The sequence below is a fragment of the Aphis gossypii genome, chromosome 3 (genome assembly GCF_020184175.1).
Source record: "Aphis gossypii isolate Hap1 chromosome 3, ASM2018417v2, whole genome shotgun sequence".
In the NCBI taxonomy this organism is placed as follows: Eukaryota; Metazoa; Arthropoda; class Insecta; order Hemiptera; family Aphididae; genus Aphis; species Aphis gossypii.
This window is the reverse complement of record NC_065532.1, coordinates 50,732,283-50,757,992: the sequence shown is the minus strand read 5'-3', so window position 1 is coordinate 50,757,992 and position 25,710 is coordinate 50,732,283. Positions and strand designations below refer to the sequence as shown.

The 25,710-nt window shown below is 28.0% G+C and overlaps 1 protein-coding gene, 3 long non-coding RNA genes and 2 other non-coding genes across 6 annotated transcripts; 2 read left to right on the top strand and 4 right to left on the bottom strand.

Annotated features, from left to right (window-relative positions):
- Window positions 1-1,072: 1,072 nt before the first annotated feature.
- On the bottom strand, window positions 1,073-4,451 carry LOC126550931 (uncharacterized). Its single transcript, XR_007604973.1, has 3 exons — window positions 4,360-4,451; window positions 2,439-2,587; window positions 1,073-1,925 (listed from the first exon to the last, which is right to left on the bottom strand). It is a non-coding gene; the product is annotated as an uncharacterized LOC126550931 (long non-coding RNA).
- On the top strand, window positions 2,690-6,590 carry LOC126550932 (uncharacterized). Its single transcript, XR_007604974.1, has 3 exons — window positions 2,690-2,994; window positions 4,764-4,994; window positions 6,388-6,590. It is a non-coding gene; the product is annotated as an uncharacterized LOC126550932 (long non-coding RNA).
- A 3,583-nt stretch (window positions 6,591-10,173) lies between these two features.
- Window positions 10,174-10,247, top strand: Trnai-aau (transfer RNA isoleucine (anticodon AAU)). Its single transcript has one exon. It is a non-coding gene; the product is annotated as a tRNA-Ile (tRNA).
- Window positions 10,248-11,627: 1,380 nt separating this feature from the next.
- Window positions 11,628-11,701, bottom strand: Trnai-aau (transfer RNA isoleucine (anticodon AAU)). Its single transcript has one exon. It is a non-coding gene; the product is annotated as a tRNA-Ile (tRNA).
- Window positions 11,702-12,791: 1,090 nt separating this feature from the next.
- Window positions 12,792-23,550, bottom strand: LOC114132214 (uncharacterized). The gene is made up of 3 exons (XM_027997614.2): window positions 22,675-23,550; window positions 16,817-17,181; window positions 12,792-14,667 (listed from the first exon to the last, which is right to left on the bottom strand). Exons 1-3 carry the CDS (start codon window positions 22,889-22,891, stop codon window positions 13,987-13,989), a joined length of 1,263 nt encoding a protein of 420 aa, XP_027853415.2. The 5' UTR covers window positions 22,892-23,550; the 3' UTR covers window positions 12,792-13,986.
- Window positions 19,646-20,368, bottom strand: LOC126551171 (uncharacterized). Its single transcript, XR_007605045.1, has 3 exons — window positions 20,182-20,368; window positions 19,992-20,107; window positions 19,646-19,835 (listed from the first exon to the last, which is right to left on the bottom strand). It is a non-coding gene; the product is annotated as an uncharacterized LOC126551171 (long non-coding RNA).
- Window positions 23,551-25,710: the final 2,160 nt, after the last annotated feature.

Genomic DNA, 25,710 nt, shown 5'->3' with positions numbered 1-25,710 from the left:
TCGTTTAATATGTCTACATGGTTACCACCACAGACACTTTGGAAACTGATCGAAAGGCTTAAACAAGAACAGACGAATATATACATGGAAATCAAGCAATACATAAGTAGACAAAACCATTAAGAATTTTGTCAAATCAAAAACAATACAAGGAAAAAAATATTATAAATTATTTGAAAGGCATAGCCTATAATTTATTACAAGTACGTATAATTTTTAAATTTTTTTAACCTTATGTATTACTAAGTACATATAATAATAATAATTTGAACATTCGCTAATATGTCATTTATAGCTATTTTATGCTTAGGTAGTTATTTTGCCGTCGCTATTTTGACATTCGCTTTTTTGGATTCGACGTGATACTCGGATTATTTGTAACTAGCAGGTACTTTTGGTAACATAATATATATTTATAAACTAAATGATTTATGACCAGTCAAGTTAGTAAAATTTAATAATTATTTTGTGCAAGATGTAAAAACATTATTATTTTCACCTAACATTACCTTGTATGGGATTTAATTTACTTATATTGTACGTTGCGTAAGTACCTAACTAGGTACTGCTTACGGTTACGGATTGTATTAACAAAACAAATTATATACATGGCTACATTCAACAAAATCACATGGAAGACTCTATAATATAATTAAAAAAATCTTTTGTGATGTAAAAAAAGTTAAATTTAGAATTTACAACGTTGTAAAAACAAATGTAATACATTTATTCAAAATGCTTAGTACATTAAAATACATGTTTGACTTTGCGCGAATTTAATACTCCAGAAAGTTACTAGGTTTACGTGCAGAACGAATAAAAACGTTAGAATATTAAAAACAAATAATAATAATAAAATTCATTTTTACGTTGCTATAAAAGTAATTTCAATCTCGCCGCACCGTTTCAACGACGAATTTATACTCTCTGAATTAATTATACTTTAATTTCAGAATTAGAATCACAGTAATATTTATGTATTTTAATATAATATTCAATTTTTCAATTATTTTGCGCAATTGTGCCGGAAAGCTTATTAGAATTTCGATATTAAATTGAGATAATATTTAAACGTAAAATGTACCAGTTGTTATTGTAAAATGAGTACATAATCAAGATAAATAGCATAATATTGAATAAATTCAATTCAAATTACGTACGCATCGCAACAAACGATTTTCACGTGAGAGCACTTGAGAGTTTATTATTATAACTTATTATTATCATTTAAATTTTTTTTATTGTCCCATTATATTATATTATCATTATAATATTACATACTTTATTGTAGAAATCATAATTAGAAATGCACAATATTATAGGTACATCAGCATTCAGCCGTATTGCACTATGGCGTGTATTCGTTGCAGTACAGTAGGATATAAGATTTTTTTCTTAACAATAAATATCGCTGACGATTCGGAAAAGTATAAATTTATCCCGTGGGAATATCATCGTTTGCAGGCAACGGACTAAATGAGGATAGGAATGAATGTTTGCATAAAACCGATGATATACCTACAACGTGGGATGTGGTGCATATATGTATACTAGCTATAGATAGGTACATCGCGCGTACATACCTTGATTTAACGACTGTTATACAAAAAGACCAATTGTCTGTTGCCCAACGTTTTTTTCCCCAAGTGTTTTATAGCCAATTACAGCAGCGATGGAACAAATTGAATATGTTAATTTTTTTTATTGTTTTTTGTTTTTTTTTTTGAAAACATTATATAGGTTTATGTTTTCCGGCTCATTGCAGGGAATCGATTGAACTTACGACTTTTGTCCTTCGCGTATAATATAATAATATACATATTAGTTCGGCATTTTAATCGACTCGGTCCGCGAAATTAGTCAGAGTTGTGTCCCCGCAGAGCTCAATCGCATTAAATAGTTATCCCGACGATTCACTCTGTGAACTTTAATGTGAATTTCATTAAAAAAATTATTTTGTCAGGACGAAGTAATCTTTTAGCGTTTTTTTAATGATATTATAATCATTTTTTTTGTATACTTGTATTGTTGTTAATATATTTTTTAATAATCAAGATTTAACAAATAATTTTTTGTTACAGCATGGTTATTGGTTATCGATAAAATAATAATAGGTAATATACGAAATATTTCGAATACATGACATTAAATTTGATTTTTGGTGTATTTTGAATTTTGAAATTTTTTTTTTGCTTAATATATAATATTTATCTATGTTTAATATTTTTTCCTATAGTTTGTTATTTATTATTACCGTTATTTATCAATTTATCATTGTTACATTTTTATTTAATACATTAAACACTGATTCATTGTTATACATATCGAAATTATGTTTTAATAATTTTATTTGGGATATTTTGTTTACTGATCTAACAAATTTACTACACTTATTAATACACATCTATTTTTTATATTGCTCAACACGCGTTACTTACAAATACTTGTTTCTCGATTTACTTGTGCCATCAATTTAACCAAGTGGTTTATAGTTTTACTAATTTGTTTCTCCTAGAGTAACACTCGACTAACTCGATCGACTAGTATTTCCGTCGGACATTTGATTCCCAGAGTTTCTACTACCACGCTGAAAATAGTATACTTTTAAATAAGCATACGCCATAGACTACAGTCTTTTAAAGTTATATTAAAATGGCTATGGCTCGTATTTGACATATTTTACCATTTATACCTCTCTATTATACAAAAAAAGTTATATTATAACTTTAATTAATATAGCAACCAATATTAGAGTTATTTTGTAAATTTTAAGATGGATAGAAAGAGGCTTTTTTAGATATCAGATGAAGAGCCTGCATTGTGAAAAAAGTCAGAGAAAAGAATAAACGAAAATGCAAAGAGTATCACGGCAAGAAATCAAAGAACCAAGAATTAGAGATACAATAAATGGAAGAGCTTAAATATTTAAAAAGATACGGTGAACATTTTCAATATTGTAATGCTTCGTCAGGTTTGACTTTAAAAAATTAAAAGGTAAGATTTTTGATCATTTATTATGTTATCGTGGTAAAGTAAAACTTCCTAAATATCTTTCGTATTCATAAAAAATTTAAAAATTTACTGTACGGGGCTGGTTAAATTATCAAAAATTTAGATAAAAATTTAAATATCCACCTATGAATTATCAGCTCTTTTTTATAATATATATGTGCGCTAGCTAATATGTTTGCCTTTGCAACAATGTAATATAAATAATAGGTACTAGATAGTCCTATCTATCATATCTGATACACTTTGAGCGTTTAAATTTTCTGACAAGTAATAATAAAAAATTAAAGTAAATAAAAATATTGTCTGATTGTTTTTTTTTTATCTATATTTAGATGATTAAATTGTTATGAATAATATTTTATTTTCATCTAATTTATTATTCTATCAATTATTTCTTATCGTCAAATAACAGATATTTTAAAATTTATTTTTACATAATATTAATAAACAGTAAAACATTATTTATTGTATTTTGTATATACCTAGTATATGTATAATGTATAATATAGGAATATGATTATAATATTATAATATTATATTATAACATTGCTATATTATAGGTAGGTACTATATTGCTGCTATATGTTGTAATTTCAAGTCTATTCCATTTGAGTTTCCCTCGAGGATAACGCTAAATCCAAACCATAAATACGATTAATATTTAGAATTAAATAATAAGTAAATAATATTATAATAATTCTGTACCTATATTATTTGATGATGATGTTTTATTTAAATATCTTACAATACTTTTTGGTTATAATGACATAATCGGAGAAAACTTGAAAAAAACGTGGCTTTTTTAAAAATATAACATTTAATTTTGCATTTTTATAAGTATTTTTTTAAAAACATAAATATTATATGCATATTGAATCAAGACATATTTTACTTCATAATGTTATTGAACAGCAATTGTGATACTGCATGTCGATACAATTTCGTTTATAGAAGTGCAAACTAAATTTATATTCATTACGAAAAATTAATTAAAATTAGTAACTATACTAATTACTAAAACCTTTTAAATGTATGATATTGCTTTGATTGGTTTAATAATTTAATGAATACAGTGATGGTAGGTATACAATAATACAGAAGTAAACACATTTTACATTTACAATAACTATACTAACTATACTATAATATTATAATAGAACTTTGATTGAAAAGTATCAAACTAACCAATAATACTATAATATAATATTATATACGAATATATTTAAAAAAATATTAAAAAACAAATTTAACTACAAATATAATGTACGAGTACATAATACATATTATATATTTTAATTGTTATAAATATACCTAAGATCTAACAGAGTATTTAAGTAGATACTATACCCGTCTTCTGTAGTTTCTATCTTAGTTCTTATATAGTTAAACTACCTGTACACTAAGATGGAGACAACATAATATTTGCGGGTGGTGCGTCCTTTTACTTATAATTAGGACTTGGATTTTAAAGTATATTATGATTCTTTTTTTGTACATGAGATAGAAGTATATTTTTTATATATAAATTCGTTTCACGTCATTCTTATTCCAAATAAACAAATTTCTTTTTGCTTTTTTCCGTTATTTCAGCTGTAGAATATTTATATGTTTATTGTGCTGCTATGGTATTAATAAAAAATTGAATTAGGTAATAAGAAACGTAAAAACCCAGAATGCGTTAGGTGTTGGATTATTATTGTTTTCGTTATCTGCTTGTTTATTAAATATATTATGTAATATTAAATTTATAGATTATCGATCTACATATTATAGCAAGCAGTACCTGTACGGTCAGTATGCCTACAACATCGATATCGAAAGTTTCAAAATTTAAGATTTAGTGTTGTAATTTGAATAAACCTCTTGAACGAAGTATGCACCGATCAATTCAGTGGATGTAGAGAGTAGTTTTTTGTACAAAAAAATATTCCATCCGACAATATAGAGTCAATTTCACTACAACAAATCTAGAGAAATACAAGGTAATTAATTATTTTTTTTTTAATTTAAATTAATTTTTTTAACTAGTTGTGTTAATTTTTGGTCATGATTTTTTTTTTTTAAATTAAATACAATTGATTCTCGATGATTCAAACTTTTGATAATTCGAAATGTTATTCGGTAATTCGAATTAAATGCTCTTTCTCTTGAAAATCTCGCGGTAATTCAAATAAAACTATAAGCCATTCATTTAAGTACACTCGATAGTTCGAAATTAAATTTTGAGAAAATTGGCCACTAATTCGTGACAATTCGTAGTTTCATCCGTTCAACGCTCGGTAATTCGTAGTTTATTTAACAAATATATTTTTTATAATCTTTTAATTAATAATTTACTATAAAATCGTGTAGAAATTTAGCTTATATGTAATTTTATTTTGGTTTCGTTTGGTTGGTTGTAAAATAAAGGTCATCTAAAAAGTACGACTAATTTTAAAAACTACAAGTCTGGCAATTTTGGAGAAAAAAAATTTAATTTTCATAGTATAATTATATACTATATAGTTTAATTTACATTTTAAAAACAATAAATATATAACTGGTAATAGGTACCGACTAATTTTTTGAAATATTTAATAATTATATACGTACAGTCGTACATTAATAAAGATCAACGTACAATAAAATTTATTTTTTCTTAAGTCTCAGTAATTCAATTTTTTTTTGCTCTCGATGTTTGAACTACTCAGCAATTCGAACTCTCGGTAATTCGAAATTTTTCAAAAGTCCCCCCATCTACGAATTATCGAGAGTAGACTGTATACTTCTTTTTTGTTTATTTAAAACAATCGTGTGCTTTAACTAAAAATTTTTATAGTTGTTTATTATGCATTAAAATCCGATACCTAATGATAATAAATTTGATTTAGTTGGTACTTTGGTAGAAAAAAATTACAGATCTTTTTAAAATAATTGAGAAATAAATAAAAAAAAAATGTTTTTGAACATCATGCGATGTTTTTTACGACCAACGTTTGTTCAACATACCTAATCAAAAATTTTACTTAAAATATTTACTAGCAGTTATACAAATCAGTTATAAAATATTCTTAGAAATAGAATTTAGCTATTTGTTTATATATATATATAATATATATGAGATAGAAATCTAATTTTTATTTATAAATTCGTATCGCGTCAATCTGATTCCAAATAAACCAATTTATTTTTGCCTTTTTCCGTATTTTCAGCTGTAGATTTTTAAATGTTAGTTGTGCTGCTATATAGTATTAATAAAAAATTGAATTAGGTAATAAGAAACGTAAAAACCCAGAATGCGTTAGGTGTTGGATTATTATTGTTTTCGTTATCTGCTTGTTTATTAAATATATTATGTAATATTAAATATATAGATTATCGATCTACATATTATAGCAAGCAGTACCTGTACGGTCAGTATGCCTACAACATCGATATCTAACGTTTCAAATTTTAAGATTTAGTGTTGTAATTTGAATAAACCTCTTGAATGAAGTATGCACCGATCAATTCAGTGGATGTAAAGAGTCGTTTTCTGTGTATAAAAATATTCCATCCGACAATATAGAGTCAGTTTCACTACTGCAAATCTACAGAAATACAGGGTAATTAATTCTTTTTTTTTTTTAATTAGTTCGTGTTAGTTTTTGGTCATGATTTTTTTTTTGCTTTTTTTAAATTAAATATACTTCTATTTTGCTTTTTTAAAACAATAATCGTAAGCTTTTTTATTTGCTTATTAATTATTATGCATTAATATCCGAGCCCTACTCATATTACCTATCAATTTTAAGTTTAGAATAAATAATAATTTATTTAACTCTGACTAATACTCTACTAATTTTAATCTTTGTATAAATTGATTTCCTTTGAAATCATTAATTTATAAATATTATCTAGGTCTCCATTTATTTTTAAATTTTAGTTTTTAAGCAAGTCATGAGGATTTTAAGATTGGGAATTTTTTTTAGAAATATTAATACGCAATTAACTCACTTCAAAATAAAATTGAAGTATAAAAAACAAATCTACTTAAGGCTTTAGGTAATATTATTTAATTTAAATTTATAACAAATCTAATAATTCTTTTATTTAATAAATAATGGAGTTAATTAGATTATTTGGACGCTCTGCAATTTAATAGGTATGCATAGCATTTGTAAGACGGAAACAAGTAGCGGGTATGACGACGTTCTCTTGAGCTTTTCTTACTTCGATTCGTACATTCGACAGCCATTATAGACCGGGGTGGCAAGGCCTAAAGTGATTCCAACCTATGGCTCGCGGGACAAGGTCCACTATAGTGAACTTTATAAGGTTTTTGATCCGGCCATCAAGGTAATTAATGTTTTTAAATAGTATACTAATTTTTTTGTTTTTAATTTATTTATTTCTTACAAAAAATAACAGTTTTGACCTGCGATGTCAAAGTGTATCTCAGATTTAGGTCACTATAAAAAAGGTTATTATTCTCCAGAATCACATCAATAAATTGTTGTATAGCTTCTGGAGAGCAAATACCTACCATAATTAGTCATTATTATTATAGTGAAAACACATTTATATTTCCTGTTTCTAAACAGATGGAAGTCTTAGTTGTAGACTTGTGGTAACCAGTAGTAAAGTGGGAGTAGTATTTTGATTGGTAAAATTGTTTGTAGTTGCAATGAAGGAAAATATTAAATAGTTTATTAGTTTGTAAGAAATATTTTCAAGTAGGATTTGTAATGCTGCAGTATGCGATTTTTGTGTCTTATACTCTTATGCGTCGTAAATGTAATTCACACAACTATAATATGACTCTATAGTATGGCTTTTGTTGATTTTCTGTTATGTGCTTACATTTTCATTATTTTACTTAACTGATATAAATTGTTTTTATGACAATAAATGACAATTAATAGCTATTGTAATATTATACTGCGTTGTCAGGTTGATTCTCTTCATACACTATATACGATAAACAATATTTCATGTTTCTATGTACATTATACGCCATGGCGTCTTGACTTCGTACAATGTTCTTTTTTTAATACTGACAGAAGAAATAATCCGAAACAATAACAAATTAGATAATATATATGGCTATAATATGGCCAATATGATTTTACGGTAAAATAAAATTTTAACTTTCAAGGCATACATTCATAACATATTTCAAAGTTCTATACTGGTTTTCTTGTACTGGACATAATTCAATATAAGACTAAGGGTACACGAGAGTGCAAAAATAATTGATATATTGAAAAATAAAACTTTTATTAGCACGAAAGCTTAAAAATAAAAACAATAAAATACTTAATTTCCGAAGGTCGAAAAAAAGGGAAATCGGCCTTTTCAGACACAGATTTATTTGTTGTTTTTGGTGGCTGCAGTGTGTTTAGTGTTTTATGTCTATAACCAATATATATATAAGTATTCTTACTCGAAAATTGTTTTGTTCATTTTTCCCATGATAAGTTTTATAAATAAAATAATTTTACGTTGTAATGTTATTTATTATACTATATATAATATACTGCTATTCGGTGTCCCAAAAAATATTTTTCTTTATTTCCAATACTACTAAGTACCAAGCACCATTATACAATAATGGTACCAGCCAAAACAATGTATAGTACCTATTGTGTTGAGAATGCATAGTGGCGCTCAAGGCCGAATCCAGACATTTTTCGGGGTAGGTATTTTTCCTGCCTTTAATATATAAATGATAAAGTAGGCATATTCAACAAACTACACAGTGGATACAGCATAATAAATTAATAAACAATACACATCAATAGACATTATGCACATAAAATACAGTATACATAGTTATTAATGTACTTATTTTATTATAATACACCAAGTTTAGGGTTATATAGACTATAGGTTCATATCGAGCTTAATTTCTCTAAAATTTTTTATTTGTTTAATAATGTCTTAAGTAATATTATTTTAAATGATATAATATCTACAATGTAATCGAGATGTGTGTAGGTATGTGATGCGTTACTTGTGGTAACTTTTTTTTTTTTAGTCGAACTTAGAAAATTTATTTTTCTATTTTCGTCGACTCTATTAAACTTTCTGAAAATTAAATCCTACTTAACCATATCTTTATTTTTGATTGTAATAAAAATTATTTAAGTATATTCAAATTTCGATTTAATCTGCAGAGAATATAAAATTGTTAGATCTCGCAGAGTGATGAATTCCTGATAGATTCGCAACAGTTTCATAAAAATAGACACACAATTTAATGTTATTTCGAAAATTATAGTTATATCAAACACCAGAGTACTTATAGAATTAAGTTTGAGTAATTTTTTTAATATGTTTAGGTTTAATTAAGTACGTATAGTATTTACAAAAAAATAATGATTATGAATATTATAATATAATATATCATGAATCATGAGTGTTTTTATTTTTAAAAATTAACTTAGTAGAAACTAGACTGCCTTGATTCAATTTATTATTTGCAGAAATTTCCTTTGAATTTGATCATCGGTACATTTTTTTTAATGGAAAAAATATTTTCAGTTACAAAAGATAAAAATATATGATTGTAAAATCAATAATACATCGATCGCTATACTCTTAGAGTCAAAAAATGGGTGCTATCTAAAAATGTTCTATGTTTAAATAATAGTTTATATTGATTTTTTTCTTAAGTTTTTAAGAAAAAAGTCATTGAATTGTTTATTTTGTTATTTTATTTGTAAATAATATTCGTCATTTATTTTAATTTTTATGAAATTCTTTAAGTTTGAACACATATTGCATATTAATAACTAATGATATAATTTTAAAAATGATATAGGTAAGTAGGTATTACCTATTTAAATAATTTTATTTATTTATTATACCCAATATACCCATAAATTATTCCTATTATTGAGTTTTGTGTGGCTTCTACCTTCTTTAATCCAGCCCTAAATTTACGTCCAAAAGAATGAAAGTGAAAATGATTACATACCCAGGTAGGTACCTATATATTTATTATAATAATGTTCCTCTTTATTACATTTATATTTCATACAGGCAATTGATAATGATAAAAGTATATTTATAGTATAATAAAACATAATTAATAATAGTGTTATATTTAATTTTTTCATTTATTAATAAAAATTATTGGTATTTTTTTGTCAGCTCAGTTATTCTAATTGGTATAAGATATCGATTCCCCACCACTCGGGCCCATTAGCTCAGTTGGTTAGAGCGTCGTGCTAATAACGCGAAGGTCGTGGGTTCGATCCCCCCATGGGCCAACACTTTTTTTTGATTTAACAAATTTAACATGGTTTGTAATTTTTCATTTCGATGAAAATAATATTATTTATGTTATATTCTTATATATATATAATATATTTTAAATGTTTGGGTTAACTCAGTGCTTAAAAAGATTGAAGTAGCTTTATTTATCGTTTATGTACATAATGATTATGCACGTAACTGATAGTGTTTTAGATCTCGGTCTCAAGTTCACCTCAAACTCTTACAGGAAGTGCAATAGTAAGTAACAAATATATGCTGCAAAGTTTTTAAATCGTTAGGTTTTATTATTAGATTGGCTAATGAACTAAACCTATAATATGTATATTAGTGTTATTGTTGAGTTATTTTATTGTGCCCTTGTGCGCCCATCTTGAATAAGGATGTGTTCTTCTGATCCACAATACAGTTATTGTGACATCCTAACCTGAACGAATCCAAAATTAGTTTATGTGTTTTAAAAATTCTCTTCAGTAGCAAATCGGCTTGACATTGCCTGGTTGGCTGAGTGAAGGCGAACTGCTGCTATAAGATTTACTAGAGCTTGGGAGGTCTGTTAAACGGTAAAATTGAATCCACTGATCTTGTTTCACTAATATGCTTTAAGGTACCCGGGATCCGGGTATCCTAGCTTTTCACTCGATCTACCGCTTTTTTTTTTGTTTTTATGCCACCACAAACTATTTAGCTAAAGAACTTCTGAAAAAGTCAATGTCGAACGCGAGTTTGGACCCTTGTTTTGTATAATATAGTAAACATTTTTTTCTTCTATTGTATAATATATTTAATTAACTTAATAATATAAAAATAATAATAATATAATATTCATCGGAATATAAAAAAGGGCCTCGTTCGTTAAATAAATAAATAAATAAATAATTTAGATAGATCATATTATTAATTTTGTTTCTTTACATTTTTTTTTTCAAATATATTATTATAAAGATAAACAGATAATTGATAAAAAAAAATAATAATAAAAAATAATATTAATAATATAGCTATTCTTTATATAGGTACTATGCGGAGATTTCTTTTTTTTATGAAATTTTATTTATTATTGGAGATGGCGTGAATCTGACGCGATATTGTATTTAGATTAAAATATGTATATATGACTTGAGTACCCACTTTACTGAAGAGAGCTTTTATATATTAGAATTGTTCATTTTGGATGAGTGCCAGAATGAAAAAATAAATTAAACGCTCTTAAAAATAATAGTATAGGTACATATTATTATTTATACTTGTTTTGTGAAGTGTACAAAATGTAAATTCAGAAAAATTAAATTAGTACAGTATACTGTAAGTTAATATTTAACTTATTTAATATTATAAAATAACTTAAATTTAGATTAATGCGTAAAAAAATTTGATGGCCCATGGGGGGATCGAACCCACGACCTTCGCGTTATTAGCACGACGCTCTAACCAACTGAGCTAATGGGCCAGACGATGAACGATTGGGATTTTCAACGAATTTACAAAAACGAACATCGAATAGGTACGTTCATCATTAAAATATATAATTTATAAAAATTTATTTTTAATTACAATTTAAAAACACATGATACGCTTAAGTACAAGTATAAAGTTACACAACAATAAAAAAAACAAGGAAAAATCCGTGCATATTTTCTATATACAGATGCTGTTTTATTCGACTACCTACTGCAGCAGTTAGGTAAATTATAATAAGTATGAAAAATATCGAATCGATTAAATTATAATGCTAAAATAAAAATGTTCATAAACAGATTATACTGGAAACTTGTAGGATGATACAGAAACCACTCTCCGTCGTCATCATTAGGGTATAGCCGTACCTATAACTATAGGTACTATATGGAATAGAAGGCGTGTGTGCAGATGAATTCATTCAAAGTATTATGATTATTAAACCGTATATAGGTATGTTGGTATGTATATTATAAATTGGATATAGTCTATATTGGTATAATAGGCATACGAGATACCTATACAAATTCTAAACCGTATAAAACTAATATACATTTTTTTTTCAATAAAATAAGGAGAGCATTGCATGTGTAATATATAAATGTATAATATCTCGTATAGGTATGATAATATAATAATAAAGTGAATGGTAGGTAGGTATCGTATTTTTTTTATTTTTATTTTTTTTATTACATAACCGAGAATCTCGATAATAGGATTTTAAATCACGGCTTTAAACTGTCGTTTAATAATTGGGTATAAAATATAAACTCAGAGGTCAAACGAGGCCTTGGGTTTTTGTTTTTATTTTTTATACAACCATCCTTTTTACGGGTTCAATTGCATTCGTTATCATACTTATTTATATTACCTATATATATGATTTTATTAAATAGGTATATTTTTTAATTTTATAGCCACATTGCTAAAATTCACATTCCTTCTGCTTTTGATAATATAATATAATATAATAGGCATATAAATATTAATATGATTTAAGTATAATAGTGAACTGTACATAGGGTAGTAGTTAATCAATTGAGTAGACGAATGCACACAAATAATAATAATAATAATAATAATAATAATATGTACATACGTATATTTAGAAATTAATTAAAGAACTTAACTCGTATAGTTATATAAATACACAGTATGATTGTTATTCAGGTATTAACATTTAATTTTTTGGCTGATTACGTTACATTGAATCGAGACTTATTTGACAAGCTAGGGATACGTCTTATACACATTTATCGAAACGTTTTAAATTATTTACTATTTTAGAAACCATATACTTAAGTAGGACTAACTTTTATCACTTCATAACACTTCCTTAATGGGGTTTGAAAAATATAGTAATGTTGTAGTTAATAGAAATATGAGTTTTGGAGAAAACAAAAACTGTACATGATAAAGAATCCTTAAATTTGAAACGTTCCAAAAATTAATGTGCATTTAGATACACGCCCATACCTTTGACAAAAATCGATTCAGGTAAATTCACGTAATTCAGGCCAGAAATTTAGTGTTAACCTAAAAAATCATACTGAATATCATTATAATATTATTATAAAAGTATAAATAACATACTATATAGGTAAATAGGTGTATGTATATATCGCGTCCATTTCGCAGATAGGTTTCGTGAAACGGGTAGACATTTCGAATAAACTAAATTGTTTATACATCGCGTACAAAAAATGTATTTCAATACCTATGTAATAAGTATTGAAATACATTTTTTGAAAATAGAAAAGATTTGATTAAAAGAAATTCATCGATGGTAAAATAATTTTTATACATTTTAGTAAATCATTAAGTGAATTTACATAAACGCATCTATTTATACAAAAATTGAACGCGATACGTTTATTTCGCTATGTGGATATAATATAGTGGTAGAACGAGTTCCATACTACCGAATTTCAATGTCCGTTTCGTAAAAAGCCATCTGTATATCGTGTTAATTACACGTCGTGTAAAAAACGTATTTTGTGAGTCGGAGGATAAAATTTCTGTTCATTTCACAAGACCTATCTGCAGAACGTGAAATGGACGCGACACTATATATTATATAATATACACACACGCTGCACGCACGATCGTCGGCATAAAACAACGATAATAGTAATAAGCTATATATGCACCGAGTTTTATATAGAGCAAGTCTGTCGGAAGTGTTTACTTCCGCCAAGTACACTATACACTATACATCATATTAGGTATATTACTAAATTACTTAGTATAGACTTGCAAGTCGGCGCCGCACTTCGCTCAGTAGAAGTCATCTCCGCCGGCGGCCTCGTGTTCGCCGTACTTTTTGTTGTCGGACAGCGTGTCGTACTCGGCTTTGTGGTCGTGGTGCGACTTGTGACCGGCCTCGCCACTGTGCCCCTTATGGGCGTCGAAGTAGCTGCCCTTGTCGAACTGTCCCGCCGCACCCTTGTGCGCCTCGTCGTAACCGGACTCGTGGCTGGTGCCGTGCTTGTGGCCGCCCGCCTTTTGGGTGAAGTCCTTGTGCTTGCCACCGTACTTGTCGTACTTGCCGTGCTTGTGCGCGTCGTCGTAGAACTTCTGTTCCTTGTTGTACTCGTCCTTGTGGTACACGTTGTGGAAACCGGTCGTCTTGTGCCCCTTTTTGTGGCTCTCCGTCTCGCCGAACTTGTGTCCCTTGACCCCGTGCGTGCCGCTCTTGTGCTTGCCGTAGTGGTCCCCGTCGTTCTTGTGGCTGGCCACGTGCCCGGACGCCTTCTTGTAGTGGCTCTTCAGGTCGTCCTTGCCGTACTTACCGGCGTGGCCCTTGTCGAAGTCGTGATGGTTCTTGTAGCCGCTGTCGCCCTGCGTGCCCTGCGAGAAGTAATGGCCGGCCTTTTGGAACGAGCCGCCCGCCTTCGAGTGATGGTGTTTGCTCGGCGACTTGTACTCGTTGTGTGTATAAGGCGATCCGAAATAATTCTATAAAAGCATCATAAAATTATGTGAAAAATTATTTACAGACCGTAATAGATTTTTTTTTTCAGATAACTTAGTGCAAGTACAATATTATATTATTATTATATGATGTTTAGCTGTAAGTGTTTGATACGCCTTTTATATGTGTATTTTAAGATCAAATTAATATTTTATATTAACTTACACTACTTTGCTATAATATTTGTATTTATTTTTAAACATGTTGGAATTACGAAATGAGAAGACAGAAAATCATTGTAGCGAAGATGGGGCAGACGGGCACTATACCTACGACTCAAATTGAATTTTATTTATTTATACAAAACGTGTACATTTTACATTAAAATCATTTTAACAATTGGTACAATAGTTTGATTCTGTGAAAATTAGATGATTGTCTTTGATATAATTTAAAAATAAAAATAAATACTTAAAAAACAAAAAAAATCGAGTTTTAATTTTCTCCCTTCTGAATGAAATCCTAACTACTCCCACGTAGAAAATAATATGATAAATTAACGATTTTTTTTTAGTTTTTATTTTATAAATTTATAATTATACCTTGTTATAATTAAATAAAAATAAAGTAGCCGCCTGGGGTATAAAGCTCGAACAAAATGTTGCAATTAAATTTACTTTTAATTAATTAAAACGAATTATACATTAATAAGTAAATAATATAGTCTGTAGATATATTATTTTCATCATCATTATCAAATCGCATAGTTATACATTAACGCTCAGTTGTTAAACAATGGATTCCAATAAAACCACTTAGTTCATCTCTATATCGTACTCATCGTTTTATATATTATTTCATCAATAGATACAGGTATACTATAAAAAACTAATTCCCGGTGACAGGAATTATTATTAGGTACTTATTATATACGAAGAAATCGTTGACGTGCATAAATCACAACTGTGTGCATAGACATTTCGTTAGGTAAACTTTTGGCCTCTGAACTTTCAGAAAAACAAAATTATTATATAGGGCGGAGGAGAAGTAAATGGGATAAAAACGCAAAAGCGTTAAAATATGTAAAGATAAAGAAAAATAGAAGTCATAAATCATAACAATGTTTAAAATGTCTGTTCGGTCTAACATGTGAGAGGGTTTCGAATTGCAAATGTAATCACTTTGAAATCTTTCATTCATTCATCGTTTTGTATTCATTCGAAAGGCATAATGTTATTATACATTGATTTTATTTTTATCCAATTCGAATTTGTATATTTCAATGACCAATGTAATTAAGTACTTTCAAATATTAAATATCTACTAAACAAATATGAGTACTGAACACATGCATAGAATAATATATTGATATTAGTGAATCAAAAAAAAAAAGTTGGCAAGAAGTGAGTACCGCTACTGTACTTTAGGTGACGAGTGGGCCACTTTTATAGGTGTGTTAAATTCAAATTCAATGATATTATATAATTGCCCATGAAGAATGGCTTTGAACAAAAAATTATGCTACTGTATATTTAATATTTTTATTAAAAGATAAGAACAAATTTTGTTGAATTTTGTACTATATTTTTAAGAATTTTGAAAAAAAAATCGTTGCCTATAAAAAGCACAAAAAAGTAAAAATATTCTGAAAGATTATAGTCTGTATATAGAAAATGATAATTCGAACAATTAGTGAAAATTTCAAGTTTCTACGGTTATTCGATTTTGTATTACAATAAAATACGAAAAGCCGAAATCGTTTGGAAGATATAATTTTTGTGGCTAAATTGTCATGTGTTTATAACCTAACCTATTCATATATTTTTTTGATGACACTCATAAAAAAAACCAAAATGTCGAAATATTTAAAAATCATACCATAATATGTATAGAAAATGATAATTGTGTTCAAATCGGAAAACGACGTTCAGTTATGCGGGTTAGGTTATGTTTTTAATATTCTTATAGTATATTTTTTCAAAATAAAATAGGTACCTATATACGATGTTCATAAATTATAAATATTGTACCACTCGATGGCCGGAATTCGAAACGATTTAAGAATTTATCAATTGATCGGTTGCTGTTTATAATGCTATATACCTATACAGTACGCCAGATTACGATATAAACTTAAGTTTGTAAACGGACGATTTTGATATACGATTGTAAATATCATGATGATCCACTTACCTGATCGTCGAATCCCAGAGTGTCGCCTTTTAAGCCGTCGTTGGACACGTCTCGATGGTACTTGAACGGGGACGGTCCAAAGTCAAATCCGTCGCCGTTATCGTCGTGATCGAAATTATTGTAGCCATCGACGTCCGAGATCGGCGACGGTGAATCGTCCGCGTCGTCCAGCCCGTATCTCCCGTCGTCAATGTCGTCTGCGATCGGGTCTCCGAAATGAGAATTCGGTTTGTAACCGCTTTCGATGCTACGACCAGTGTTGTAGTGGACCGCCTTCTCCTCGCCGACGACTGGTATGTGGTATGGCGACGCGGGTTTACCGCTGGCCACAGGCAATCCGTGAAAGCCATTTTCCTTTTTGAAATCTGTACATAATGAAAACCATCAAATTATTACGTCATAGACGACAATATAATGTTGATACACAAACAGTAATTAGAATTATATGCTTTATAAGCCGATGGGTTCTTTCGATTATTTTTTTTAAGCTGTGTAAACGTTAAACCGTAAGATTAGCAGTCAACTTTGAAAAAAAAAAACCAAAAAAATTGTTCAGCGGCGTATTAGGCCGGGGCCAATGAGGCCCTTGATAGGGATTATCAGACAACTTTCAAAGTTTGTTAGGGCTTACTTTGTAAATAGAAATCTTTAATTTTTGTGTTGTGTTATCATCACGGTAGCAGGATAAAAGTTAATATTTTTGTTTGGTTTGAACTGGCTTAAACCGACGTTAAAACAGCCTGTAATACTTTATTTACGATGTTAGGACATTTTTAGTTTTGACGTTATACCTAATGTCTTCACGTCTCTATGTACCTACTGAACATATTGTAAGGGAAAGACAATTTTAAGTTTTCAATTCAATAAGAATATAGTTAGGTACACAACAATAACAAAATAATATGAGATAACATTTAATAACAATACATTATAAATTATAATACCTATATAGTTAGATATTTCGATTAGTATTATAATTCTACAGAATTAGATTTAACAATCGAAAAGGTTGACAATTAATATTTTATTGAAAATGTACATAGGGTTTTTTGCCGGATACGATGTTGTACGCATAATGTTTCAATTACATTGCGATCAGCGTGTTATTCGGACGATAATTTAACGCTTTAACAAAAATTACTATTACGAATCGCCGATAGACAGCTCCTAATAAGACGAGATTGATTGGTGTAAAGCGAGACAAAATAATTTACGAAAATCGAACATTTGCGACACGGACCAGACTGCGGATATATCTCTTTATGCTTATTGCAATACGGAATCGATATAAATATCAACTGCGTGATTCGCAATGGCAATTCTGCAATAGGTATGCCTATTATGTATGTATTCAAAACTATCAATTTTTACATTAAAAACTAACACAACTAATATAAAAGTGTGCCACATTACAGTATCGAAGACTTCATGTATGTGTTTTGTATAATTTTTCCGTTACATCATAAGTACGCTGTATACAATATGTACCCGCGTAATAATAATAATAGACGGGATTATAGAAACAACATAATCGAACATTTCGAATTACGCGATCCGTTTTAGCTGAAATGTATACATAGTACTATATAGTTAAAATCTAGTTGACTATAGGTACAGTCGTTTATTAAATTGTATAATGAAAATGCATTTTTTTTTTTATTGAAAGTACCTACAACGAAGAGTTCGTGATGTTTGTAAAACTGAAAAAAACATAGTTATTACATCAGCTGGACCTACGACACTGCGGTGTGAGTTGCGTGTGACCTTTGTCGCAGATTTCATAGCGACCGATCGGATCGCGTAGGTAATTAATTAAAATGTAATTGAAAAAAATCGTATCAATGAAAAAAGACAAAACAAATATAGTAGAAAAAAAAATGTAAATAAAAAAAAAATAACACAAAAGGGTCTCTTGTGCGCGGTCGTCTCGACGACATTAATAATCGATTCGGATCACCTGTACCGCGGCGAAACTCGTGAGCCGACAAATCGTCATTTGTTCCATCAAGGGCACGACGATCGTCGATCCGCGAACTGCGAAGTATTCAAGTTCAACCGACTAAACAGTAACAACAACAACGATGACTATTGATTTTTGTAATAATAAAAATATATTAAAAATAATACGCATTTATGAAAACGGCGGGTGCTCTCCTTTCTTCTAAGCGAACGGCAGCGGGGCACGCGAACGTAATTTAACGAAAAACAATTTACGTAACTATTTTGGGTACATCACCTCGCGAACAGGTATTTTTTTTTTTTATAATATGTTAAAACTCTTGTAGAGGTGGCGTAATCGTTTACAACCGGACGTCGGTGGCCCGGGCTACACTATCGGCCGAGTAATAAAACACTGCCCTGCGTGGCAATAATATGTCGGGACACAAAGAAAACCCTATCGGTGGACACGATCTTTTGTGTAAAAACACGCGAACTGACGGCTAATTATTATTAGCGCCGCGTTAGGTAAAATATTAATAGAAACCGTCGTTATACGCGATCGTTTCGCTAACCTCTTATTTTTCCCCAACGACTCGTTGTAAAGATCTGGACGACTAGTTTTCGTCGGTGACCATCACCAACTGCGGTATCGGTTGACTCGACTTTCAAAAAGCTCACGTAAGAAAGTTTTCAGGGAGCAGGACTAGACGGTCTTTTACAAGGAAATCACCCTCTATGATAAGTCATAACAATATATATATATAGGTAACACTGCAATTATATGAAGGAAAGTTAATACATTTACAAAATATTAAATAAATTGTGAATAAAAGTATAACGATTTACGAATTGCACAAAATAAACAATTAAAATGTAAATATTCGCGAAAAATTAAATTTTTGAAAAGCTTTTATTAAATACAGACGTTTGCGTACTTATTTTATTCGCCTTGTTTCCTGCAGCTTGGAAGTATCATATAATACACTGCTACAAACTAATTGAGATGCTGACATCTCTGCAGTATAAATTGCGTTACATTATAAATTAATTCATCTTAAAACAATTTTAGTATACTTTACTGTAAAAAAAAAGTTATAAAAAAAAAATATTATGTTGAAATTAAAAGAAATAAAGATTGAAATTCGTAGAACCAAAAATAAATAGGTACAGAACAAATAAAAAATATTAATAATGAACATGATATTTATACGAAATACTACTATAATAATACTACCATATTATGTCTCATACTCTGTTTTCTGATAAGTTGCATCCCAAAAATGGATATATATGGACTAGGAGTGTCAAGTATGGCGCAAAAATTGATATTCAAGTATTTATTTTCGCGTTCTGCATTAAAAATAATTTATCAATAATCGTTAAAAATCGTATTGTTATTATTATTTATCTGATGCCATAAATACTTGATACAAAATACATATTTTTTTCTTCAAATTGTAGTACTTGTTCGGTTACATTACATGGAAACCGTATTCTCATTATTTATAGAATGTATAATAAAAGTTTGAAATGGAGTTATTTATCTTTAATGACGTTGAAAGCATGATAAAATAATTGTCTTATTTAAATATATACTCTATAATAATAATATTAAATCGTTAAATCAGTAGGTTACCTGAGTTCAAAATACACAAATAATCTCTGAAACAAATTAACTTAAAAAATTTTTTTAACCGATAAAATTAGATACCTTTAAAGTTTTTATGCTATAAACAATAATAATATAATATCCAAAATTTGCATTATAAAATAAAAGCTATGAACAGTTGGTTTTTTTCCGAAATTTATAATCCTTACCATGGACTATCATTTATTATATTTTTAATAATAAAAAATTGTTACCTAATCTCTAAGCTCTAGTACGATAATGTATGTTGTGGTTCCGAACTGTTATTTTATTCAAACAAACAAATATGATTAACTTTATGCCGTTTGGGGAACCGCACCGATTTATGTTATTTTAAAACTACCAAAGTAATAAATCAAAGAAGTTCGCCAGTAAAATAATCATTTTCATACCAATCAGTTTTAATCGATGGAATTAATGGTAATTTATCTAAACTCTAAAGTAGTCTCAGATGTGACTATTGACATTATTATTGATGGTAGTTTTCGTAATAATTTTAATATTCCATAGAAATCGCAACCAATGGATAAAATGTGAGCCAATTAATCGAGATAATATTTAACGTAACAAATTAAATTGCTTGGACCAATAGAGAAAATAAATGAAACTAAAATATAATATAATATGTTTACCTTACATTTGTATTACTGTTAACATTAAAATATACATTTTTTTTTGCTGAAAATAATACTTTAAGTTGTGTAATAAATTATATGCATTATTCACGAGACATTTCTTTAAGAATGTATTTTTGTCATAGCTTAAATAAATAATTTTAAATCTTACATTTTTCAATCTTGACATAGTTTTTCGTACAGATTTATAACATTGTTGAATGATTATTATCATCATCAAAAGACAAACGACTTTAAAATGACGTTATTTTTGGTGGATAATAAAAGTTATGTAATCATGATACTTCAAATAATAATAATTAGATCATTTTAAATTTTAAACTAAAATTAATATTTCAACATTAATGTATTACGTACAATGAATGTATAAAATAAAAAAAATTAAACTTTATTTGTTGAAGTTAATCTGTCATATTATAATAGTTTTTAAATTATAAAGACTTTCAACTATTTATATAAAAACTCGAATAACTACCTTCAATAAAACTAAATTTAATTCCGTTTGTGTTCATACATTTTACTCATTATATTAATATTTAAAAATTCAAAGTAAAAGTGTTTTTTTTTTGTTATTTTATATAAAAATTATAAATTTAAAATTAATAAAAAAATATTGTTTTGTCGAGTGTTGTATGAAATACCAAATTTTATTTTTTATTTTATACTAATGTTTAGCGATATAATATTATGTTTTTAATTATATCATTGAAATATCGAAAGGCATTAAATAAATCAAACTAAAATATTTATTTTGTTGAGTTCATATAATTAATCGATTGTGTACCTAATTATGTGATTATAAAATGGGTTGGTAAACTACATAATGGAGTTACATTTTTATTTTCCCTTATTAATTGAGGAAACACATTTTGATACATTTACTTTAGATTTTGATAACATGCGTATAATGGCTATATTATGTATATTAATGATTAGATTACCTGAAGTTTTGCATGTGATAGTCTGTGATTTGAATTTTTACTTGAAGAGCTTATAACACAAAGTTTTCAAATTATTTCTGATTCAACTAAAACTTGTGCAATAAAATCCTCATATAACTGACGATAAAAGTATGGTGTTCAGTAGGTATATTTGATACAATTTTTGGTATACGCAGAATGGCTTGCATAATATATAGTGCTATAGCAGTAGAAAGTAAAATTGTTATTGAAAGTTTTAGTTTTTGGTTTTGAATATATTATTTAAAAAGTGTCTATTAAATTTTAAATTTATATGCGAAACCTGGCATATAAAATACATGTATTTTACGTATTCCTATTTAATAATTGATTAGTAATTGACCACAATTATTTATTTTTTCAAAAATACGACCGTAGTTTATAGCGTTTTATCAAATTATGTTTTAATAAAAAAAAAAAATTATTATTTTATTGTTTTTATTATATTATTATATTATTTTTGTTTTATTATATAAATATTAATATTATCTAGTGTAATGCTAAAACTCAATGGATGATTTGCTTAAGAAAATCAGAAATATTTCAAATAAAAAAATGTTTTTGTTTTTCATTTAAGAAATATTCAATTTAATAATATTTAATTAATTATAATAAGATATTGCTCGTATATTCTAATATTTTAATTTGTATAAAAGTCTCAAACTTGTTTCTTACTTTCCAATATGGCATCGAACTTTTCATTGTTGCCCTCTCCAAGCTTAATGAATATCGGAGGGTTTTGTCCATCCGTCCTGTATATGTATCCCGAAGCCGAGGTTTCGAGGTCTTGAACTTTATCGTAATTTTGTATGTATACTTCTCTGGTTTGTTCTCCGCACACTGTTAAAAACACTGAAGTCGCATACACGACCGCTACAACCAGACAATTCATTTTTAATACAAAACAAGTACACTTTATTAAACTTTTAAACAGTTTTCGATGTTTTATTAAAAATAATTTAATAAATAAATAATTTTAACGTTTTATATGTTACTATTATTGATTTTCAGACAAACGATATGACAACAATTCATGTGTTGCTGACGGTGGATCGGGCAAACGTATATAAAGCGATCGACATCCAGCCCTCTCTCCTCTTTTCTGGTTACCGGTTACGGGGGTGGGGTATCCACTGATAGTCCTTGGAGTTTCGACTGACAGTTCAACGGGTACAGATACTAGAGGACCACTGATACGGATGGCCAACGTGTATGTGTGTGGGTGTGGTTAACGGTAGAAAAAAAATATTATGTAAACACAATGAGGGTTTTTGTTGTTCTTTCGAAATCCGAAGATTCCATTTACCATGTACGAATTATATCGGACGGCGACAGTGACAATGAGTCCTTGAATTTGCAACGGTCCAAAAAATTCAAACGTTATTGATATTATATCGAACTATTTATTTGTTATGTGTTATACATAATACGGCGATGTATTATTCATGTGTCACGTGTATATGTGTTAACTTATGTGTATGTGTTGTTCGGTTGCCGATTTGGTTTCTAATCGTATTTTTATGAGTATCTATCTCTAGTTTGATAGTTCAATAATACATTAGCAAGAAAAACGAATAGCATACAGAAATTAAACCAGTTACTTTATTATTGCGAATAGAAAAAAAAAGAACGAAAATGCTTATAATTTTAACATATTCTGTAGTCTGTAAATTTGGGATCAGATAACGAGGAAAGCTTATTAAGTTAATTAATAACGTAGGTATATTTTTAACTACTGTCGAATAAAATTGTCAATCATGTTTGTTGTTTATATGTCTTATTATGTATAATCGAGTTGAAAATCGGGAAAAACGTTTTGAAAATAAATGATGATTTCGAGTATACCTCGTTATTGAGTAGCGGTGACTGTAATGGGTGTGTTAAATTGTAATTCAATGGTAAAACGATGAGAACAGACGGTTAGATAAATTCTATTTCTAAGAATATTTTATAAATGATTTGTATAACTGCTAGTAAATATTTTAAGTACAATTTTTGATTAGATATGTTGAACAAACGTTAGTCGTAAAAAACATTGCATGATGTTCAAAAACATTTTTTTTTTATTTATTTCTCAATTATTTTAAAAAGATCAATGCATAATAAGCAACTATAAAATTTTTTAGCTAAAGCACACGATTGTTTTAAAAAAACAAAAAAGAAGTATACAGTCTCGATAATTTGTAGGTGGTGGGACTTTTGAGACATTTCGAATTACCAAGATTTAATTTAATTTAATTTCTGAGTAGTTCAAACATCGAGAGCAAAAAAAAAATCGAATTACTGAGACTTAAGAAAAAATAAATTTTATTGTACGTTGATCTTTATTAATGTACGACTGTACGTATATAATTATTAAATATTTCAAAAAATTAGGCGGTACCTATTAAATACCAGTTATATATTTATTGTTTTTAAAATGCAAATTAAACTATATAGTATATAATTATACTATGAAAATTAAATTTTTTTTCTCCAAAATTGCCAGACTTGTAGTTTTTAAAATTAGTCGTACTTTTTAGAAGACCTTTATTTTACAACTAACCAAACGAAACCAAAATAAAATTACATATAAGCTAAATTTCTACACGATTTTATAGTAAATTATTAAAATTTTTATTAAAATCTACAGCTGAAAATACGGAAAAAGGCAAAAATAAATTGGTTTATTTGGAATCAGATTGACGCGATACGAATTTATAAATAAAAATTAGATTTCTATCTCATATATATTATATATATATATATATAAACAAATTGCTAAATTCTATTTCTAAGAATATTTTATAACTGATTTGTATAACTGCTAGTAAATATTTTAAGTAAAATTTTTGATTAGGTATGTTGAACAAACGCTGGTCGTAAAAAACATCGCATGATGTTTAAAAACATTTTTTTTTTTATTTATTTCTCAATTATTTTAAAAAGATCTGTAATTTTTTTCTACCAAAGTACCAACTAAATCAAATTTATTATCATTAGGTATCGGATTTTAATGCATAATAAGCAACTATAAAAAAGCGGGCAAGTGGGTACCGTTCTGCTGTACATTAGGGGGTGGGGTTGACCTCGGACTAGGGTAGGTTAAATTTGAATGCAATGATAGGTATCATTGTATACGAAAAACGATTCTGAACGAAGATGATTTGTCAGCCTAGGATATAATTTCCAGTGGTTTGTGAAAAAGGTGGTTTATGTTTATGGACTGAATACACCAAAGTTTAAGTTCTTTTATAATTATTGTAAGCTAAACTTATGAAAAATCTTGTATTAAATTTTTTACTCTTAGCTACCTATACAAACATTTTTATGAATTATACCTACAAAATAATTTGCAAATTATTCATAATTTTGACGAATTTTCGTCAAAATTTGAACTTCAAATGCTAACAAAAAAAAATTGTGCCTATGTATTCTTATAATTTTTTAATCACTATAAGAATAACATATGAGGAACTTTGTATAAAATTTTCAAGTATTTTGATAGCGCTAAAAAAATTTTATCGACCCTTCAAAAAAAATTTTTCAGAAAAATTGAAAATTTCAGTTGTCTATAAATAGCTCAAAAAAACTCAAAATATTTTGAAAATTAAATCAAGTAAATAAAATGCCAATCTAAATAACTGGTAAAATTTTCAAGTATCTACGACTTATACTTTTTGAATAATAACAAATATCAAAAATCGTTTGAGGCTAAACTGTTATTTAACG